A 22139-nucleotide genomic window follows, 5' to 3' on the forward strand; every position below is an offset into this window, starting at 1 on the left:
TGGCACGTTTACAGTAAACCACAGAGACAAGAGGTTTGTGATCATCTGGAGGTGGGTGACAACTGCCTGGGATAAACCCACCTTTAACAGCAGTCGTTGAGGTCAGGGAAGACTGGCACCCTGACCTCCGAAGCTGTGCTGTCACCACCGCCATCACTTTCATGGACACCCGAGGGGTGCCGGCGAAACCAAAGGGAAGCACCACAAACTAAAAAATGCTCCTGTCCCACCACGATACGCAGGTAGTGGCAATTAGCCGAAAGGTCAGGAATGTGTAAATAGGGGTCCTGCAGGTAAATCAAAACCATCCAGTCTCCATGGTCAAGGGAAGACAAGACCTGGGTCAAAGTGAGCATTTTGAACTTTCCGTTATGAGGATGAAATTAAAAGGGCGCATATCTAGAATAGACCAAAGACCTCCATCCTTTTAGGGCACCAAAATGTAGCAGGAATAAAAACTATGCCCTACTTCTGGCACCAATACCCTCTCAATAGGCCCTTTGGCCAAAAGGGCTTGCACCTTCTACAACAAAATGGACAGATGGTTCTGTGTCAGTCATTGGGATGTGGTGAAAGGTGCGGTACAGACAAAAGAAATGGTAAGGTAAATCTTTTGTGCACAATTTGAAGAACCAAATTGTCCACTGTGATCACTTGCCAGCCCAAATAGAATTGGGGGATTCTGTCACCTTGTAAGGGTACACTAAAAGGGCTCTGCAGGTGGAGTTGCAGGGGCGCAAATTACTAAATGGAATGCTGATCTTAGCCGTGGTGGGTACCACAGCCTCTCCTGCAAAACTGCTGGATTCCCTGATGAAGTGTGATGGGCTGGCAGTAGGGTATGCCGCAGCTAAAGAAACTAAAGAATGGTTGGAAATGTTGCTGGCAAAGCTGGTTGGAAAGACCCAGAGAGTGAGCAGTGGCCCTACTTGCTTTAAAACGTTCAAGGGCAGAATCAGCCTTGACCTGAACAGGCAAGTCCCATCGGATGGCATGTCTATCAGAGAGGACTGGACATTGCCCAATAAGCTACCTAAACGTAGCCATGCATTGAGACAAAATGCAACCCTGGTCCCTATAGCCTGTTTGACAGAGTCAGTTGTGTACAAGTCACAAAGTATTTTGAACTTGGCTGCATTGCAACTATCCTGAATGGCCATTGACAGAAAACGGCAAAGATCTTCAGGAACACCTGGGAGGACTTATGCCACCAAGTGTAAGAGGACATGAGTGTAGCAACCTAGTAAGCAGGCAGTATTAAGGGATCGTAGGACCACACTGGCAGATGAGAACAGGTTTTTAGTGAATCTCACTGATTTCCTGTCAGGGGAGGGGGAGTAGTAGGAAAATTGTTGGGGTTGGTGTGGCTAGCAAAGGCCTGCACACAATACTCTCTGGACAAGGTTGTTGCGACCAAGACTGGGTACCCTGGAGCAGAGGGATGGCGTTTAGCAAATTGCTGGTAACCGGAGGGCAGGTACAAGGCTTAGCCCAAGTTCCAGCCCCTAGTACGATATCTATCAAGGCCTCATTAAAAAGGTAGGAGAGGCTCAGAAGCAGTCTAGCCAGGCTGCAGGTCTTTAGTAAGGACTTTGGTTTTCACCTCCATAGTGAGAAGCTGGAGGACCAAGGACCTCAGCTGCCCTACATATAACCATGGCACGGGATGCAGATTCCTTCATGGCAGGGCCAGTATAGGAGAAAAGGGCTCACTCAGGAAAGGTGTTTAGGACACCAGCATCTTGCAAGTCCTCTTACCAATTGCCATTGGCATATGGCTGAGCTAACGCATTACACTAATCAGAATTGTTCTTGGAGTCTGTGCCAAAAAGAGAATGGTATGAAAGGTAGTAATGTGAGAGTAGAAACCTCAGTCAGATTTGGTTCAGACATCGCTCAAATTCAGACAGGGGTTGATTTGGCATCAGAAAGGACAATCAGGGCAACCTCTTTGGGCAGCAAGCCAGCATCAGTATTGATGTGCCCAGGCCTAGATTGGGGAAGGTTGTTAAAGGCAGCATTGGTAAAGGAGCAGAAAGCAAAAGTGGTACAACGGGGCCAGCTAGTGCCAAAGGAGAACCCACTAGTAGTAATTCAGGTGGCAGATCGCTCAGCTCCATGGGGCCGGAAGGCACACCAGAGGGAGCTGGCAAAGAACTGAGGAGCCGGATCATGGCTAAGTGAAAGTCTTTAATTGGGCTCAGTATGGCTGAAAGTCCTGGAACCAGCGGGTTGTGGAACCAGCGGGTTGTGGAACCAGCTAGAGTCAGCTGACTTTGGGCAAGGGATTGTTGGTGCTGCACACGCATCCAGTCGGGGCAGTCGGACTGTCGGGAAGAAGCAGAAGTCTGCTTTAACTTTTTTTGTTCTTTATGCTTACTGGAGGATTTGGAGTGTAGCAAAGACTGGCCTCAAGAGCAGCTCTGTTGACAAAGGAAGTGGGACTGGGAACAAGCTTTTGACTTGCAGCAGACCTTGGAGCAGTCCCGGTGCTGCATCTTGTGCTTGGCAACATAAAGCTTTGCCTCGCATTCCCTGATGACCTTTGGGTTTATCGATGTGCAGTTCCTGCTGGCCTTGGTGCTGTGGCCTGATCCCAGGTACCACAGGCGAACCTGGTGGGGGATCATCTGTTTGCAACTGTCCTTACAGGGCTTAAAACCTGTTGTCTTAGGGAGGAACATATTTTTCTTTTCACACTGTTGAAAATTTGGAGAAATAGCTGACAAAAAGCAGTCTGAGAGACAACTGAAGCTCCAGATCTGCATCTAGAGGCATTGATAGAAAGAATTTGATGTCAGCCTGCAGGAGTGGCACCTCTATACATTCAGCATGTCATTTCCAAAGTTGAACAGCATCCGTGCTAGCCGCATGGCGCCAAATTATGGAGCATGGAGGTACTACGTAAAAAGATTCTGGATCAGGTCTGATGCCTGGGAAATATTCAAAAGGTGAGGAATCTGTGGCTTAAAGTCTCTATCAGAAGTTGGGGACACTGCATCCATGTCAGCTCTGCACACTGACGTCAGTTTCTTTCTAATTTCTGTCTGTGCTGACTGATGGGGAGCCATTAAAATTAGAATAAGGCTCAGATTGGGATCTTGTTAATGGGTTAAACAAGCCACGTCCACAGAACAGAGACAAGGGTGGGTTGGTGAGGAATCTGCGGTTACAGTCTCTTCCAGAAAAGGAAATACTGAAGGCAAGTAAACTGTACTTCTGATATAGACCTCTATCTACAGATTCCTCACCTTGTAAATAGGTACTCAAGCAGTACACCTTCCCCGGTGGTAGGTCTGTGAAATGACTCAAACCAGGAAATCCTCTAGGATTGATCAGGCCAAGTGTCCATCCCAATGGACCTTACTGACTGCAAAAATGGTTCATGATTGTGTGGTGAGAGATTCCCATGTCACAGCCTGACAAATGTCCAGAACTGGCATACAGCACGCAAGTGCAGTGGTAGCGGCCTCTGATCTTGTGGGACAAGAGTGCCTGCCTTCTTTGTGCTGCTTTGTGGCTAGCTCATAGTAGATTTTAATACACAACACAATCCATCTAGAGATGGTCCTCTTAAGCACTGCTTTGCCTTTCTTAGCCCCACAGAAACCAACAGAAAGTTGGATGTCTTGTCAGTAATCCCTGGTTTGGTCTATGTAGAAGCTAAGTGCTCCCTCTTGGAGGGATGAGGCAGCAAACAAAGCCAGCAAAGCAAGGAGATGGATTGCTCTACGTGAAAAGGCATGCTGAGTTTGGGCAGAAATTGCACTTTGGTAGGGAGGAGCAGTTTAACAAGAAATAAGGATGTGCATGGTGAAACTATTGAAAATGCCTGGAGTTCACTCACTCATCTGGCCAATGTTATTCCGATGAGGAATGTCATTTATATGGTAAGTAGACAAAGGGGACAACTGTTCATGGGTGCGAAAGGAGTGCACTTTAGGTGAGTACCAAAATAAGGTCCCACTGCAGCATCACAAATGGTCTGGTGGGAACATGTGGCTGAAAACCTTCCGAAAATGAATCACAACAGATGAAAGAGTGGTAGCTGGTCAGGTAAATGTAAGAAGGTCGAAAGGCAACCTTTAACTGTTACCACATTAAAGTCTTCCTTAGCTAAAGACAGAAAAAAATAACATCTGATAACTGTGCATTGAGGTATGGATATTGTAGGAAAGTACCATCTTGCCTGGCATGTTACCCCCATATTTCACTGTATATATGTTGTTTTAGTGTGTGTCACTGGGACCCTGCCAGACAGGGCCCCAGTGCTCATAAGTGTTCCCTGTGTGACGACTAACTGTCTCACTGAGGCTCTGCTAATCAGAACCTCAGTGGTTATGCTCTCTCTGCTTTCTAAATTGTCACTAACAGGCTGGTGACCAATTTCACCAATTCACATTGGCATACTGGAACACCCTTATAATTCCCTAATATATGGTACTGAGGTACCCAGGGTATTGGGGTTCCAGGAGATCCCTATGGACTGCAGCATTTCTTTTGCCACCCATAGGGAGCTCTGACAATTCTTACACAGGCCTGTCACTGCAGCCTGAGTGAAATAACGTCCACGTTATTTCACAGCCATTTACCACTGCACTTAAGTAACTTATAAGTCACCTATATGTCTAACCTTTACCTGGTAAAGGTTGGGTGCTAAGTTACTTAGTGTGTGGGCACCCTGGCACTAGCCAAGGTGCCCCCACATCGTTCAGGGCAAATTCCCCGGACTTTGTGAGTGCGGGGACACCCTTGCACGCGTGCACTATACATAGGTCACTACCTATGTATAGCATCACAATGGTAACTCCGAACATGGCCACGTAACATGTCTAAGATCATGGAATTGCCACCCCAATGCCATCCTGGCATTGGGGAGACAATTCCATGATCCCCCGAGTCTCTAGCACAGACCCGGGTACTGCCAAACTGCCTTTCCCGGGGTTTCACTGCAGCTGCTGCTGCCAACCCCTCAGACAGGTTTCTGCCCTCCTGGGGTCCAGCCAGGCTTGGCCCAGGAAGGCAGAACAAAGGACTTCCTCAGAGAGAGGGTGTTACACCCTCTCCCTTTGGAAAAAGGTGTCAGGGCTGGGGAGGAGTAGCCTCCCCCAGCCTCTGGAAATGCTTTGATGGGCACAGATGGTGCCCATCTCTGCATAAGCCAGTCTACACCGGTTCAGGGATCCCCCCCAGCCCTGCTCTGGCGCGAAACTGGACAAAGGAAAGGGGAGTGACCACTCCCCTGATCTGCACCTCCCAGGGGAGGTGCCCAGAGCTCCTCCAGTGTGCTCCAGACCTCTGCCATCTTGGAAACAGAGGTGCTGCTGGCACACTAGACTGCTCTGAGTGGCCAGTGCCAGCAGGTGACGTCAGAGACTCCTTCTGATAGGCTTTTACCTGTGTTGCTAGCCTATCCTCCTTCCTAGGTAGCCAAACCTCCTTTTCTGGCTATTTAGGGTCTCTGCTTTGGGGAATTCTTTAGATAACGAATGCAAGAGCTCATCAGAGTTCCTCTGCATCTCTCTCTTCACCTTCTGCCAAAGGATCGACCGCTGACTGCTCAGGACGCCTGCAAAACCGCAACAAAGTAGCAAAGACGACTACTGCAACCTTGTATCGCTGATCCTGCCGCTTTCTCGCCTGTTTCCTGGTGGTGCGTGCTCTGGAGGTAGCCTGCCTCCTCCTTGCACCAGGAGCTCTGAAGAAATCTCCCGTGGGTCGACGGAATCTTCCCCCTGCAACCGCAGGCAACAAAAGACTGCATCACCGGTCCTCTGGGTCCCCTCTCAGCATGACAAGCGTGGTCCCTGGAATTCAGCAACTCTGTCCAAGTGACTCCCACAGTCCAGTGACTCTTCAGTCCAAGTTTGGTGGAGGTAAGTCCTTGCCTTCCCACGCTAGACTGCATTGCTGGGTACCGCATGATTTGCAGCTTCTCCGGCTCCTGTGCACTCTTCCAGGATTTCCTTCGTGCACAGCCAAGCCTGGGTCCCCGACACTCTAACCTGCAGTGCACAACCTTCTGAGTTGTCCTCCGGCGTCATGGGACTCCCTTTTGTGTCTTCGGGTGAGCTCCGGTTCACTCCTCTTCCAAGTGCCTGTTCCGGTACTTCTGCGGGTGCTGCCTGCTTCTGTGAGGGTTCCCTGACTTGCTGGGCACCCCCCTCTGTCTCCTCATCCAAGTGGCGACATCCTGGTCCTTCCTGGGCCACAGCAGCATCCAAAAACCCTAACCGCGACCCTTGCAGCTAGCAAGGCTTGTTTGCGGTCTTTCTGCGTGGGAACACCTCTGCAAGCTTCTTCACGACGTGGGACATCCATCCTCCAAAGGGGAAGTTTCTAGTCCTCTTCGTTCTTGCAGAATCCACAGCTTCTACCATCCGGTGGCAGCTTCTTTGCACCCTCAGCTGGCATTTCCTGGGCATCTGCCCAATCTCGACTTTGTTGCGACTCTTGGACTTGGTCCCCTTGTTCCACAGGTACTCTCGTCCGGAAATCCACTTTGGTTGCATTGCTGGTGTTGGTCTTCCTCGTAGAATTCCCCTACCACGACTTCTGTGCTCTCTGGGGAATATAGGTGCACTTTACACCTACTTTTCAGGGTCTTGGGGTGGGCTATTTTCCTAACCCTCACTGTTTCTTACAGTCCCAGCAACCCTCTACAAGCTCACATAGGTTTGGGGTCCATTCGTGGTTCGCATTCCACTTTGAGTATATGGTTTGTGTTGCCCCTAGACCTATGTGCTCCTGTTGCAATCTACTGTAACTTTACATTGCTTGCATTACTTCCTTTTGCTATTATTGCATATTTTTGGTATTGTGTACATATATCTTGTGTATATTTGGCATCCTCATACTGAGGGTACTCACTGAGATACTTTTGGCACATTGTCATAAAAATAAAGTACCTTTATTTTTAGTATATCTGTGTATTGTGTTTTCTTATGATATTGTGCATATGACACCAGTGGTATAGTAGGAGCTTTGCATGTCTCCTAGTTCAGCCTAAGCTGCTCTGCTATAGCTACCTTCTATCAGCCTAAGCTGCTAGAAACACCTCTTCTACACTAATAAGGGATAACTGGACCTGGTACAGAGTGTAAGTACCCCTTGGTACCCACTACAAGCCAGGCCAGCCTCCTACAGATATGTTGGGAGGAACACCAGAAAACAAACTTTTCCAAAAATCCTGATTAAATAGATTTGGCAGATAGATGTCTGGCTGCCAAGATGGCACCAATCACTTTGGGACAGAGTTAACTGTAGCAGCTGAATCTCCATGCATGGAGATGTGGGTTGTGCAGGCTCGCGGGAAGATCCCTGCCATACTGCGACAGGCGGTCCTTCCAAAGAGGCAGCTGAATCGGAGGACGTGCTCATGTCCAGATGTTCCGAGTACCACGTTCTCCTCGCCCAGTTCGGGGCAACTAGGATGACTTTGGCCTTGTTTTCCCTGATCTTTTTCAGCACTGAGCAGAAGAGGATCGGAAAGGTGTACAGAAGTCCCGATCCTCAATGCTTATGGAAGAACTCTCCGAAGAATGACTGCCTTGGCAACTCCAGCGTGCAAAAGATTAGATACTGCGTTTTCTCTTAAGTGCCAAATACACTAAACCAAGGATTTTACTACTCACGGAAGATACAATGTGCCACCTTCAGCAGGGGAGGTGAAATGTGATGTGACCTTCTGGCTGACTCTGCTAAACCAAGGAGAAATTAAAGTGTTTTTGCAGCGGCTGTGGGGCAGGGGCTGGAGTTTGAGCAACTCATTGCTGCTGTCAGCCTGATCCCTACCTTCAATGTGAAAAGGAATGGGAGGCCTTTGCTGCAAAGGGAACTACTGTCTCTTCTTGAAGCCCCTACCAAAGCCTCTAAAGGGACACTGCTGTTGATGGAACTGCCGAACTGGCAGAACTAAGCCGAGAGTGGGCAGTGGCCTTACTCTCCTTGAATCTTTCAAAGGCTGAGTCCGCCTACTCTTAGAACAGCCTAGAACCGTTTAAGGGCATGTCCATGAGGGACTGCTAGACATCAGATGAAAAGCCCATAAAGCGAGTCCAGGCACAGCATCTAAGCATCACACTGATCCCAACTGCCCTCCCCAGGCAGTCAGTAGAGTCCAGATCGGATCTAATTGAGTATTTCACAGACTCATGTTTGTTCAAAATAAGTCCCTGCAGGATAAGACAGAGTTCGTTCTGGACAGTTGGCACGATGTTTACCACTCCAAATTCCTGCCTAGAAGGCATGCTGTGCTGAATGAGTACTGAGCAAGACTGTTAGAGAACATTTGTTTTGCAAATGTCTCCATCCTTTTGGATCCTTGGTCAGGTGAGGTGCTTAAGAAAGAACTGGGGTTGAGGCAGCTGGTAGATGTCTGCAACACCAAGCTCTTTAGAGTAGGATGCTGCAGAAAAAAATCTGGATTTTAGGAGCTGGCCTGTGCCGCTTTGCCACTTGTTTATTAGTTGATGAGCAAGATTCTGGTTTAGGCTAAGTAGTCAAGGTCGGACTGGCCTATAAGGCAATCAGGCAATGCCTGATGGGCTGGTCTGACGGATTGGTGAGTGGGCTGTTTTTTGGGCCATTTGTGGGCCTCTTTTATGGTCTGCTGAGCCAGTTTTTACAGTTCATTTCCCCGATATTGAAACAAACATTGCCAGCAATAAGCTTAAAATTGATGCAATCTTCCTTACCTGCAAAGCACTTGTATAGAGCGTCCTTTATGAGTTCAAAAATTACCCAGTTTGCTAACATGGGGCACTCTTTTAGTTATCAAATTCACTAGTTGGAGCCTCTTTTATTTTGGTGCCTAGGCCTATTATCTGTCCCGGTCCAACCCTATAGGTACCCACCAGAATAGAAGCAACAGCCTCATTAAGGCAGAGTAGAGGTGCCTGGCTGGACTGTGAAGGGTTGAGGACCTCCGTAAGAACATGGGTTTTGAGCCCTTAAGTAGGCAAATTAAGGTCTAGCACCTCAGCTGCTCTTCGAATCACTGTTGCAAAGGAGGCAGACTCCTCAGTAGCCATAGGGTTAGGAGAAACCAGACCAATATCAGGTGAAGTTTCCAGACCGCTGGAATCCTTGAGGTTGTCATATATGTTGCATCCTCATACTGCTAATAATCGTCAGTCTATTTCCAGTGACATTTTGTGGGGCATAAGTATCTGGTTCAGCAAAATGTTAAGCCCAGGGCAGTGGGGCATGGGTTTCTGGGTCGCAACTATCAGCGCTGTGTCAGGAGTCTGTAATGTTGTACTGGTATCAATACTCCAACCGGTGGTGTTGGTTGTGATGTCAAAAGTGGAATTGTGTGTGCCGCTTAGAGTGGAAACTCATGGGACCGACACTGTGGAATGGGTCAACTTTTGTGCAAAACAAGAGGCACAGCTGGAATTAAGGAAGGATCTGCCGATTTTAACCCAACTGGGGACAGTAAGCTTAGCTTTGCAGTTGCATCTTTGCTCCAAACACGACTGTCATGTCTGTTTTGCACCGAGGTACCATATGCAGGTGTCGTGAGTATCCATCTCAGACATCTGTCGGTACAATCATGAAACTGCTTACATCCTGTAGTCTTAGGAGATTACATTGTTTGCACAATAGAGAAAATTTAGGGGAAAAAAATCTGTCAGATATGACTGGATTCAAAATCTGAATCTTCGTGGGCAGGCGCGAAAAGAAAGGAACTGAGGCATGGGGATGGAACAGATATAGTTGCCTCAACATCATGTCTGGGGTGGGACAGACCAGACTCACACCCACTCAATTTCACATGTTGATGAGCGAGGCTATTGCTACGAAAGTTTCTGGATCCAGTCTGGCACATGGGAGAAATTCACAAGGTGAGGAGCCTATGGTTAGAGGTCCCTATCAGAAAGGGTGCTTTACAACTACATATGCCTTCACTCTGGGCCTGCCTTCCCACCTCAAAAATACGAAAGACCAAGAGAAGTCTGTGGCTCTTTTTCTAATATTGGCCAAATGAGCTACTGGCATGCACTGGAAGACCAGTGTGGGTCCTCCCGTCAGAAGTAGTGCAAGACTGTTGTGAAGTTTGCAGGCAGAGAGTGTGCAGTGCTGCACAATGAGGAATCCGAAAGGACAGGAAATTCCCAATTGCCAGGGAACGGGACAAACAAGCAACTGTCTTCTCTTCTCAAGGGGTGAAGTCATACCATTTACATTGATTTCAAAGTGCAGAGTGGTAATTGCAAGCCACATGAAGAGCAATCATGAGAATACTTTATGCCAGTCTTGGCTCTGCTACACGGACCACACATGTAATTCAGGAGATGTTCACAACAACGCTTTGCAACTCATGAAGAATATAACGCTCTTCATTCCCTTGGCCTGAATCCCCTCTTTAAATGGCGTAGCCTCACCAACACAATAGTGACACAAGTACTAAGAACCCATTAGTTGACCCAAGCACTGCTCAGTTTGTAGGGGAACTTAGGCAACTTTGGGAGGGATGTTAAAAATGGCTTTAATAGACCAGCGTGCAGCCTAGATTCAAGTACATTTCAAACAAAATTGTTAAGTGAGCAAGCCAAGAATATATGCTGGATACAACATGGGGATGAATTCCTTGCGATATAAACTAATACACAGGTCCAACTGTTTTTTGTAAATATATAACTGTTGCTCAGTGTTGAATGGAATTAAACTATCACAATATCATGTGAAATGCCAATAGAAAGCAGTTATAAAAAACACATCAAGAAACAATCCATGCTTTTGATCCTATCTTCCCATGTTTAAACTCTGTACAAAGCATAGCTCCTATATGTGAGCCATATTCATCTACAGATTTCAGACATACCTAGCAAAATCTGTCAATTTCAATTATCAGATTGCTCATGCATCAAATTCATCAACAGAATTATTGAAAGTAGTGAACCAACTTGCATCATCGCAATCCATCCAGGGGATTTTACACCCTCGCAACAGTTATGCGACGTTCTCTTTTTTATTGAGAAAATAACATCAGTGACAAAATAACTGACTTAAACGCAATACCACTTGCATCAGTAAATAATCATGTCCCATTCAGTAGATTGCTACTATACAAATATTTCCAACTACTATTCCTTTACGTTTCACTTAGGGGCAGTCTTCCATCAGGACGTTCTGCAGGTCTTGAACAACTAAGTCCTCTGGCTCACCTTTGGAGCCCTGCTCACGCTATGTGCTGAAAAAACTAGCTCCCAGTATACAGCCTAACATTACAGGTTTGCATAGCCTTTCAATCAAAGTAAGGAAAGTCCCTTTGGAATGAATGGCCGTGAATGATTAAACCACTCCTAAAGAAGTCTCCCACAGGTCTACGTCTCCCAGCCACAAACCTTACCTTTCAACCGATCATCCTCCCTTCTTTTACATACAAGCATTTAAGACGCTTCTATTTAATCTACTGCATACCTTTATAGAGGCGAAAAGCATTCATACCCCTCATAATCTGGGTTTGGGCCAGCTACAGCACTGAACTAGTTGCAATGTCTGTTCTGGATAAACCAGGTCCTGCTGCGGACAGGGGAGATACTGACATCTTAGTGCTGTTGGACATGCCAACAGTATTCCATTCCGTCGATCATGCCATTCTTATCACCAGGCTTAAAGACATCAACTGTGATGAGAAGGCGGTCCAGTGCTTTCAGTTGTTTCCTACAGCTTACTCTGAGATTATTATGCCCCTCAGCCCTCCCACTCCCCCCCCCCCAGCCATCCAATCCGATCTTAAGTCATCAGCTCACGGAGTTCCACAGGAGGGCATTTCCCCCATCTCTAACATCTATATGACCGCTTTTTAGCTTTTATATTACACCATTAAACACAATTCTTTATGGCGCCAATGACAACTTCTGTTCAAATTCCACAACTCAAAACTGATTCTGCACCACACGATTCCAGTTTGTCACATATCCTTACCATTGTCCAATATTGGATGTCAAAAAACGTCCTAAAATTAAACCCTTCAGAACAGCTCCTCATTCCAAAAAAAGTGCAATTCATAACCCAAACTCCCCTTCCGGCACACTACGAGGAGTACTGCACCAGGGTCTGTCAAAGGGGTTCACAACCTGGGTATCTATCGAAACCGACCTGTGTCTGGAGCAATGTCTGTCTATGGTCTCTAAAACGTGTTTCTGGCAACTAAAAATTGTGATGCAGACATTACCCGATATATAGAGTACATACCATAAACCCATAATGCAAGTCCTAGTACTGTCCCACCTGGATTATGGTAATGCTCCTTACCTGGGCCTCCGAAAGAAAGCAAACACCTTCCACTGGTTCAAAACGTGAATGAGAGTATTGATGCTGTAGGTCCTCTCCCATCCTTAGTCAATAGCACTGGCTCACAACCATTAACCAAATAGTTTATAAAGTCATGGCAATACTTTGTGTACTCGCCAACAATTTTTCTCTTTACGAACCTACTATGACCCGAAGACTCTGAGGTCAAGTTGTGCTAAACATCTAAAAAAAACAGCACTAAATCCTTGGGAGATGGAGCCTTCTCCGTCGCTGCTGCCAGGAAATGGAATAAGTTTATCAAGGAAACCTGGGCCCCCACTTCACTAATGCTCTCTAGTAAGCTACTGAAAACTTACCTTTTTCATCTGTAAATGTTTTCCTCACTTTTAATCTTTAAAATATTTAAGCTATTTAGAGCAAAAAAACGCTTCCGCATACTGCACTTTCCAAATAAATAAAAATACATAAATATCTAGCAAAACCACGATCCCACTGGCCCATGATTCGACAAACTGTACTACCCAGTTGTGCACTACCCACACCTTGTTTGCCTTAGAAGGCAGACACTTGCCCAGTTGAGGAGTGTGACCGTACTTAACTTACTAGTCGCCAGTTTTTAGAGCATGAATTTATTGGCACATATCTGCTACTGGGGTGTGACAAAAAGTTCAAGAAAAATTGCTTTTAAAAAGAGACCAAGAATGAATAACCTCCGTCAGTGCGCACAGAAAAGTCTGACAAAGGTAGAGCAATCGATCAAATGAAGCCGCCACAATGCACAAACGCAGTAGAGACAGTCAGCTTTATGTTACCGTGGTTAATAATTGGTTTGAATTCCTCAGATGTGTTGTATAGAAGCGGGGTGACAGATTTCCACTAACGTAACTGTGGTGTGTTGGGGAGAGGCTGCGGTGAGTCGGAGAGGGAAAAATCGGTATGGATGACAGTTCTCAGAAAAGCACTTCAGTTCGCAGATGCATGGCATCATAAAGGTTTTGGTCATGAGGCGTGGGTAGGACAGAGGCAGGCAACACACAAAAGTACTCCTTCGGTGTGTACTCCTTAGCATATAGGGATGGCTGTCCACAACAGTTGTTTGGTTAAGTATACAGAAATAGGATTCCAGCAGGCAATAAGGAGATCAAACGCAGTTAGCTACAGTTGTTTTTAGGGTCGAGCCTGCGAGTGCATGCGTCTCGCTTACGAGACTCTTCTGTTTAGTAAAGGGCTTGGAGCTCTGCCTGTCGCTCACCAGTTGTGGGTTTTCTTGGCGCTTTTCTTTACAGCCTCATAAAGGCGTGTCTGGCATCACTTCCATTTCTATGTGTGGAACAGGGATCCAGCACTAATTGATGCAACTTAATTAGTGCTCTTCCGCTGCTCCCTAAGTGATATAGCTACTATTTGTAGTTTTTAGTTTCGAGTGCCCTGAAAACAGAAGGCTTGTGACTGGCAAAAACGTGCCCAACAAGCACAAAATTGCAAAGTTTTATTTTTTAAAGCTAGCTTTATTTTGCCAAGTCGTCTCTTCTCGTGTTTTCTTTTTGCTCGTGGGCGCTCTTGTCAAAAGATGACAATTAACTTGTTCGAATATGCGAGACCAATTGCATTGCAAATGCCTGCTTTGGTTTTACAGTGTACACATGGAGAGGGTGTCTGTGGGAAATCATGGTCTGTAGTCTGAGGCGCAGGGGCATGGTGTAGATGGGTGGTGGCAGAGCGCAGAATGTGACAAAGGTCGTAAAGGAGAGGAGGTCGCAACTGACATTTCTCAAGCAACTGATGAGACAATCCTTTGCTTTTCTTTTTTATTACGTCTAAAGACTCTACATAAACAGATAATAACATTCAATAGGTAAAACACTCAATTCATGTAATAAATATTTTCACTTGTTACTTTTTACAAATTAACATTTTTCTACTGTACATTTTTTTAAAAGCCAGTTTACTGGTGTGGCATGCCGCACGGAGACCTTTGAAAGGGAAGGTGTGTTAAGGCAATGAACTTTAGACATCAGATTTATGGACTCGGCGGTCATTGGTAGCATTCTTTTTATATACAATTTGTCCTTCTATAAACAGCAGCAAGATTCAGGTGAACCTAGTCAGTCCTTTGCGGTCACAAATCTAACGTTATAAACAAAAGCCACAACATGACTAAAGTCACTTCTGAAGTCATTGAAAAAACTGGCTCTAAAAACCCTGAAATGTTTAATGCAAATTAAGTAAGGGCATACTTTCAGAAGGTTTGCTCTTGCGCTGCTGAGACAGCACTGAAGTTTTTAAGTGGTACACCACTACAGCTCAACAGTGAAAACTGGCACAGCGCAAACAGAGTAAAACCTCATAATACTTATAAATAAATTACAATATTTCCAGCTGTGATGTGGATTAGGGTGTAGTAACTGGCTTTAGTACTGCCAATAATGCCCAAAATAAAACTGCTATGCATTCTCTGTCCACACTCTAGCAAGTCAAATAGGTGGTGAAATTTTGAAAGTGGGTGCAGGTGCATTACCAAAACGCACACAGTATGGTACATATAGAAGAATACAGTTACGCATACACGCGCACACACCCCTAGCAACCAGCCGTTAAATAATAAGTATGGCAGCTCTCAGCAGACCACCTTGTACTTTATCACTTTGTAATAAAAAAGTAAACTTGCAGTCGCCTTCGGGGCTGATTCCATTTGAAACGACTACATTGCAGTTAAAACCTCAGCGTTTTTTGGTCTTAAACCAAATTGTAGACTTGGTGGGAATCAATCTGTACAAAACAGGGTGGTGAAAAGTTAACTAACATTCCACCACACTGCTGATCTCAGAATATGGGCTACGGGATAGCGAAGGCCAACATTAGGGCACAGAGGTCATTTTGCACAACTTCATTGACAATAGTTACCCCAAAATATAGTGGTCAAATTAAATATGCATCACAAAATAACATTCATTGGGATAACTTTTCAACATTATTTGTTTTTTTTTACATTTCAAAATCGGGTCTTAATAATTAATCACAAAAATACATTGCTGTGTAAGTCAACACAATACAGTCGACATGTAGCTTCAAGGCCTTTCCCAGCGTGAAGGCTAATTTTTCAGCCAAAATACTGAATACTTCTTCAAAGACAGGCAAGAAACTGGAAGGAGAAAAAAGTGCTTCAATTGGCGAAGACCCCTTTGGTTTGCTGATTATGAAATTGCTTAGGAAAAAAAACCTCCTAATTCAAAAGGGCTAGCAAGACAAACATGTAAAATGAGGATTGTGTTTAACAAGTAACGTCAATGGCATGGTTAACACAACGTAATCTAGCAATCGGGGTATTGTAACTTTTTTCCAAGCCAGGGGCAACCTGTGACCTAACAGAAATACACTTTACTGTGATAACAGCATTCAAGTTGTACGGCTCGAGAAACGGGGCATGAAAGGCATCCTTCAGCTTCCTAGTAGTGGTTTTCATACATCTGAAAGAATTGCAATGCTGCCAGATGATAAACATGATATAGACCTTCAGCGATGCAGCCGCCATTATCAGCATGGGAAAACTATTTCACTCACTATACATGAGTGATAGATGAACGACCAAAGTGAGGGTGCATTTAGACGTGTATTGCAAGACAGGTGAAAATTCAAACTATACAAATGTAAATATCTGAGTGAGAGCAGTGGTGGTTTTAGGGGGAAGACAATATCAGGCTTTAAGGCCGCCAAACATTCACTACAAACAGCAACGTTTTACTCTATACAGAGGTTGGCAGATTGGGCAGAGTCATTACAAATAGGACAAGAAAAATTCTTGCACCAGCCCTCAATGAGGATGTACACTGGTTTGTAAATGTTACCACAAGCGGCATGAGTTTTGCTACTTTCATAACAAATCAGTAAAGACAACTGCCCTGGACAAGCAGGAATAAAACTTCATTTCTTTCTAGGACCATGTTCGCGTGTTGGTGCATAATGCAAAAATGTGTGTTTTATCTGACCTGGAAATACCACCATTCCGTTAACAGCTTCTGCTGTTCTAGGAGACAGGATATCCGAACACACTGCATTACGTTTTCACATTGAACATGCGGAGATTCAGCCAATAATGAAAACTTAATAGTTAATGTTATGCACATTGCTCATGAATTATTTGATAGAATTAGTTGTCGTGGTCACACTGGCAGACGTCATTAAAGGACCCATGAACAACAGTGGCAAGCTTAGAAAACCACATTTTAACATCAAGATCCTGCAGGATCCATCTGCGTTACTTAACAGAATATGAGCCTAGTTCTTAAGGCGCATCATTTTTTTCACAAAAGCTTTAGTATACTGTACTGAGCTATCATGCTGAATCTTTACATACTTTGGAAGATAAAGAAGGAAAGCAATGATAGTTCTTTTGCACATTCACATAATTTTGGTTGGGTATAAAAATACAGTATCAGACCTCTTTCCTGAATACAGGTGGTTAACTTGGCCACCAGCCTTTTTCTTCCATATTATTCAAATAACTATGTGCATCCAACAAAAAACTCAATTGGCTGAAGAAACGGCTGTGTGGAGTTTGCATGGTGGATAGTTATCTTGGCATGTAAGGCTCTCCTTTTGCACTGCAAGCAACGAGACCTCCAGTGCACTGGCCTAGTACCCAGACATGCCAGAAATAGAGCAAAGGGGACAGGAAATGCCAAGAACCATCAACTTCTTCACTATACCCACGCTTCTTTTCTTACCAGACAGCTCATAATTACGGTCATCTGAATGTAGACTAATTTTCGGCTTAAAGCTTCTAATACCATGGGAATATTAGGACCCTATCAGGTTATTTCCTTATCTGAATTTCTAGATCTGAAACGTAAAAAGTATAGTTAGGTTTTTAAATGGGCTGCAGCTAAGAATGTACACATTACAATGTGCAAACACTCTTGGAGGACAGTTTTAGAGTACAATCAATGCATCTAAAACCAGGTTTCGACGAGGCAACAGAAAACCATGTTACACACAGTTAAGACAAGGGGAATACGACAAAAGCTATCAGAACAAGCTAAAGGGAATATTTTTCTCCATAAGTGGAGACAGAACGACTGTATCTGTGAATATTTTAACAACCACCTGAGTAAACTCAGAATTGTTGAAAGAATTCACATAAACAATTTGCCACTTAGGCACTCTGGCAAACGCAGCCTTATTTTGGTATTCTTCTAGAATACCAAATATGCACGAAAACTCGATAACTGCAGCAGTTCCTGCACTAAGTGGGACTATGCAAAGGGTAACTCACCAGCAACACCCATTAAATGACCAGTTTTTTTTGCCTTTACAGCTATTTAGCACACCTACCCCCCACCATGCCTCCGATTCAAGCAAGTATAACCACTGATTACTACATAGTGAGAACATGCACCAGTTATGAAGTAATCTAGTATATAAAAAGCATAAGCTTTTTTTTACAGTGGTTCTTGCTTTACAATGCTACCAACCGCAAGCTTGGGTATTCACTCAGATGCAAGTCCATTTGTTACGCTGATTCAAAGTCTCAACTGCAGGTTCAGATTTAAAATGCAAAATAAATTAACAAATCTTGATTGTACAAAAAAATTAAAAACACAACTGTAAAGCTGACAAACTAAGAAAATAGACAAAGGATTAAATCGGCTGATTTCTTTTTTTTAAGATTACAATTTTCGCACCATAAAGCCATCAGAGTACTATTGGGCATACACTGCTCTTCTCATTACTGAAAATTAAAACTCTCCACTTTTACCAGGAAAATGTACCAGCACTTAACCTCTTCTCTAAAGTGATTACACAGATCTTCCTGCGGTAAAAAAAACAAAAAAAAAAACGTAATTCAGTCTGTAGTGGGCTGATGTTGACAAGTGAATAGAAATATTGTAAAGCGTGAAAAATACTGTTCAGAACAGTTAGTCGTCCCCCGGCTATCCCTACCCGGCATTCCCTTCTGCTCCAAGTCGGCGAGACTAGCTGCGAGATGCAACAGAATCAAATATATTCTGCCCGCAGAACAGTAACGTTTCCTGAAATGATTTGCGCAGGGGTGTAGCTAGCATTAGTGAAGTGGCAACAGGGTTTAGGCGTGATGGGCGGACTAGAAGCCAAATATGCCTTTCACAATCTAATTGGGGGTAGAGGGGCCAATTACTTGGTTGTATTGGGACCGCTGACACCCTTGTTACACCACAAAAAGTGTTTCGAGTAAAGATAGTGCAGTCGAAGGGGCAATGCATTCTGAATTATACATTTAGAATTGGAGCTGACCGAATGGAAAGTCATTCACCTGTGCCTTCCGCCATTTGAACATTTTGCACAATTTACATAAAAAAATGAATAGATGCAATTTATATCACACCCAAAGATCCATAACTGGGACGGTTTGTGGAACGTCGCAGACCATCATTCTCTGCAGTGTCTTGGGAAAGGTTGCAACATCTCATAACATTCTGAGAACACCACAATCAATCAGTGGTTATTGGAAGAGTTAGGCATACTGAAAGAGAAGGGATACAACCGTTTATTTAAATTATTTAGGAAAAAGTAGATGTGCCATTTTTGATCTGTGGTAATGGATAATTTCTATCGTAGAAGTGGGGGCATAGTTATTCTCATTATTCGTGGGAAAAATATTTTTCAGAGACTCGTGGAGGATGAGCTCTTACACAAGTATTTAAAAGTTAATCCCACACCCTTAGGTAGACTCTAACATTCATGTATGTGAAGTCCTCATCTACACAAAATGGAAGTCAGGGGCCACATATTCTTAAGCTGAGTGATAGAAGGCCGATAAGGACGAGCCCCCGTTTTGTTATAAACGGTAGAACGCCTTACATCAATGGATTTGATGAGCTGTATCCCCAAGCTGCTCAGAAAAAGTATTTCACAGTTCAGATGGTTGGGCAATGAAGTACATGGAGGGATTTTATACCACTGCTAAAAACCAGGGAGGTCTCGCTACGTGAACATAAAGTGATTAAAAAAAAAAAAAAAAAGCCATCCTTTGAAAATAAACATACAAAGCTCAGAGGTCATAATCATGTACTCTCTGGTGGAGCTACAGTTAGAATACCAGAAGACAACATTCAGTTACGAAAGACTGTGGCTTAAAAAATGTTGAGCAGCCTCCACAAGTGGCACTTAAATGGCAATGACTGATAGCCTCAAACAGATCGTGAACGCTCCCTATATTTTTTTCAGGATACTGGTATTCAAAACACCACCATGATATAAAGATGATGTTGCCATGAACTGAGCAGATTCTTTACAGGGGGACCTCTTACCTCAAACCTACTTGCTCTAGGAGTTCCAAACTGACATGATACTCTCAGTTGGAGCAACCCTTTCTGATTTCAAGCTAACAGTCACTAGGCAGTTTGTAGAGGTGATGAATTAATCTAGCAGAGACTGCTTCAGTGGTCTAGAAAACCCAGCAAGCGAAACAGTGTTCTTCACCCTCACAACTGCTCTCCTCCTAAAGAAGGAAAAATCACCTGTTCTGCAACCGCGACTCCGTGCACTGGAATGGAAGGTAGGAAGCATTCAAGACCACTGCAACTCACCAGCGGGTCCCTCAACAGAAAAGTGCTGAAATATACACTTCATAGCAGGTGGAGATTACAAAGAAAAGCATTCAGGTTAGGATCTATCCAGAAAAGATTATGATAACATGTCTGTATGGGTGTCATCCATTGAAATCACAGTCAGACCTCGGGCAGGTAAGGAAAAATGCAGAGGGAGAATTTGAGAAAAACAGACAGAAAAAGAAAACCTCTATTTCACAACTCGGGATCCAAGGACTCCCCCCTGAAAGAAAAATCCTACTACCAGAACGAACGTCATTCTGCGTTTACTGATAATGGATTGTGAAAAGCATGTGTTGTCCGAAGTGAAGAAGATAGTTTTTCAGTGAACTCTGGACGAAGATGAACACAGAATGCTCCAAAATAACCACCAGCAGATGCACAAGAAACAGTGTGGCAGCGGTGGTCTTTTTTTTGTTTTGTTACCAGACGAGCGCAGTCTTCTGTTGGTTTACCTACAAAAGTAAAACTGAAAATATAGTTTTTTTGTTCTCTGTACAGGTCTTTTCTGTTTTTTCTATTTCTGTCCTTTAAAAAAACTGGAAAAAAGTTTGTTGGAGTTCGGGGTGGACAAACAATGTCTTTTGTCCTATAGAGGTTATCCCTCTGGCTATACAGAGGAAACCTCAGTCCAAGGAGATGACATCTTGAATGTGATACACTGAAGTGGTGTCCGTGGTGCTGCGGTTAACCACCTGGTGTCCATGGCTCTCCCGCAAGCTGCTGGATGAGACTAGGCTACTATTGCTTCCACTGTTGCTGCCATTGGCAGCGGGGAGTGCAGAGTTCCCGCTGGTGTTAAGTTGGTCCAAGAACATCTGCGAAGCGGAGTAAGGAAAGAACCTTGACGTGTGAAGGAGGTCCTGGTCTTCAGAGGCTGAGGCTGCAGCTGCTGCGGCCGCCAAAAGGGATGTGTTGTAATGCTGGCAGGAAAAATGACAAACAGTCAAACATAACTTTTTGACCTCTGTATCAGAGAACACAAAACAGTAAATAAATGTCCCGGGAAATGAGAAGAAACACAATACTGACCTTTAATACTAGTTTTGAATGTTTATATCGGTTTTAAAGAAGAAAATAACACACATAGTCCTCCCAAAATAAGTTGGGTTCAGAATTGTACGAGAATCGTTTATTTTAATTTTAGAAGGCAGTTAATAATAGTCTGTAAAGAAGCTTTCAAAGGATGCAGGACTTTCCACACCCCGGCACCATTTCATTATCGAAATTATACAGAACTACTCAACTAGTACCCAGGAAAAAAATATACAACCCATTAGGTGGGCTGCACACTGTTCCACTCAAGTGTCATCTTTATGCGCAGTGAGCCTATTCTAAATAAACGTATTCGGTTTATAATACCAAGTAGGATTCCCCTGAAAGGGGTTGGCGGTTTAAGGTTGCAACAGCTTTAGATACATTCCTAAGGTAAGTTGGAAGCAGGACCCAAGTCACTTACCTGGATCGGTCCTCCGACCAGGTAAGTTCTTTTCAGACCTGACTACCCAATCTGCTGCAGATCGCCGCCGCTCCCCAGCTGCTCCCTCTTTTGTGTCTTATTGCTCCTTGGCCGCTTCCTGCCTCCACCCTTTTTCACTCACCTTCCATCGCTATTTTTAACTTTTGCTTCTCTGCTCTTTGGCCCCTTTTGCCTCTCTCTCAGTCTGTTTTTCCACTTATTCATTTGCTCTTTTTCCACTCATATTCCATCGTTCTTTTTGACATTTTGCTTTTCTGCTCTTTAGCATCTCTCACCCTGTTCCACTCAAATACATTCGCTCTTTCTTTTTGCCGCTCTTTGGCCTCTTTTAGCACTCTCCTGCCCCCTCTTCACCCCTTTCGCTGTTCCCACCACCGTTTATCCCCCCGATCATTAACCGCTCCCCTGCACGTATTTCCCACCTCTTCCAGCTTCTGCTAGCACCCGGCCTCCTGCCTCCCAGCACGCCTCTCACCTACTTCGTGGCAGCCACAGCGAGACCTCATTGAGCAGGTGCCCAGGGTCCCAACTTACCTGGACAGGTCCTCTGACCAGTCAAAGCCCCTTTGGGCCCAGCTACTCGCTCTGCTGCAGACCGCCGCAGCTCTCCATCTGCGCCTCTTTTACTGCTCCTTCTCTACTTCTTGTCATCTTCTTGCCTCTAGTTCATCATTTCTTCCCCTTACATTCCATAGCTCGTCAACTTTTGCTCCTCTGCTCTTTGGCCCCTTTTGCCTCTCTGTCACCCATTTTCCACTTATACTCCATTGCTCTTTTTTGACTTTTTGCTATTCTGCTCTTACCTTTCG

General features: G+C 44.6%; 1 protein-coding gene across 2 annotated transcripts in view; it reads right to left on the reverse strand.

Annotated features, from left to right (window-relative positions):
• Window positions 1-14077: 14077 nt before the first annotated feature.
• PIAS1 (protein inhibitor of activated STAT 1) overlaps window positions 14078-22139 on the reverse strand; it is a 446958-nt gene continuing 438896 nt past the window's right edge. Inside the window, exon 14 of one of the 2 annotated variants that reach the window (XM_069222860.1) lies at window positions 14078-20773. In XM_069222860.1, the coding sequence (XP_069078961.1) occupies window positions 20477-20773 (297 nt within the window). In that variant the 3' untranslated portion in view covers window positions 14078-20476. The remainder of the gene's footprint in view (window positions 20774-22139) is intronic. The other variant, XM_069222859.1, reaches the window with a different exon arrangement.

Source organism: Pleurodeles waltl, chromosome 3_1 (assembly GCF_031143425.1).
Source record: "Pleurodeles waltl isolate 20211129_DDA chromosome 3_1, aPleWal1.hap1.20221129, whole genome shotgun sequence".
In the NCBI taxonomy this organism is placed as follows: Eukaryota; Metazoa; Chordata; class Amphibia; order Caudata; family Salamandridae; genus Pleurodeles; species Pleurodeles waltl.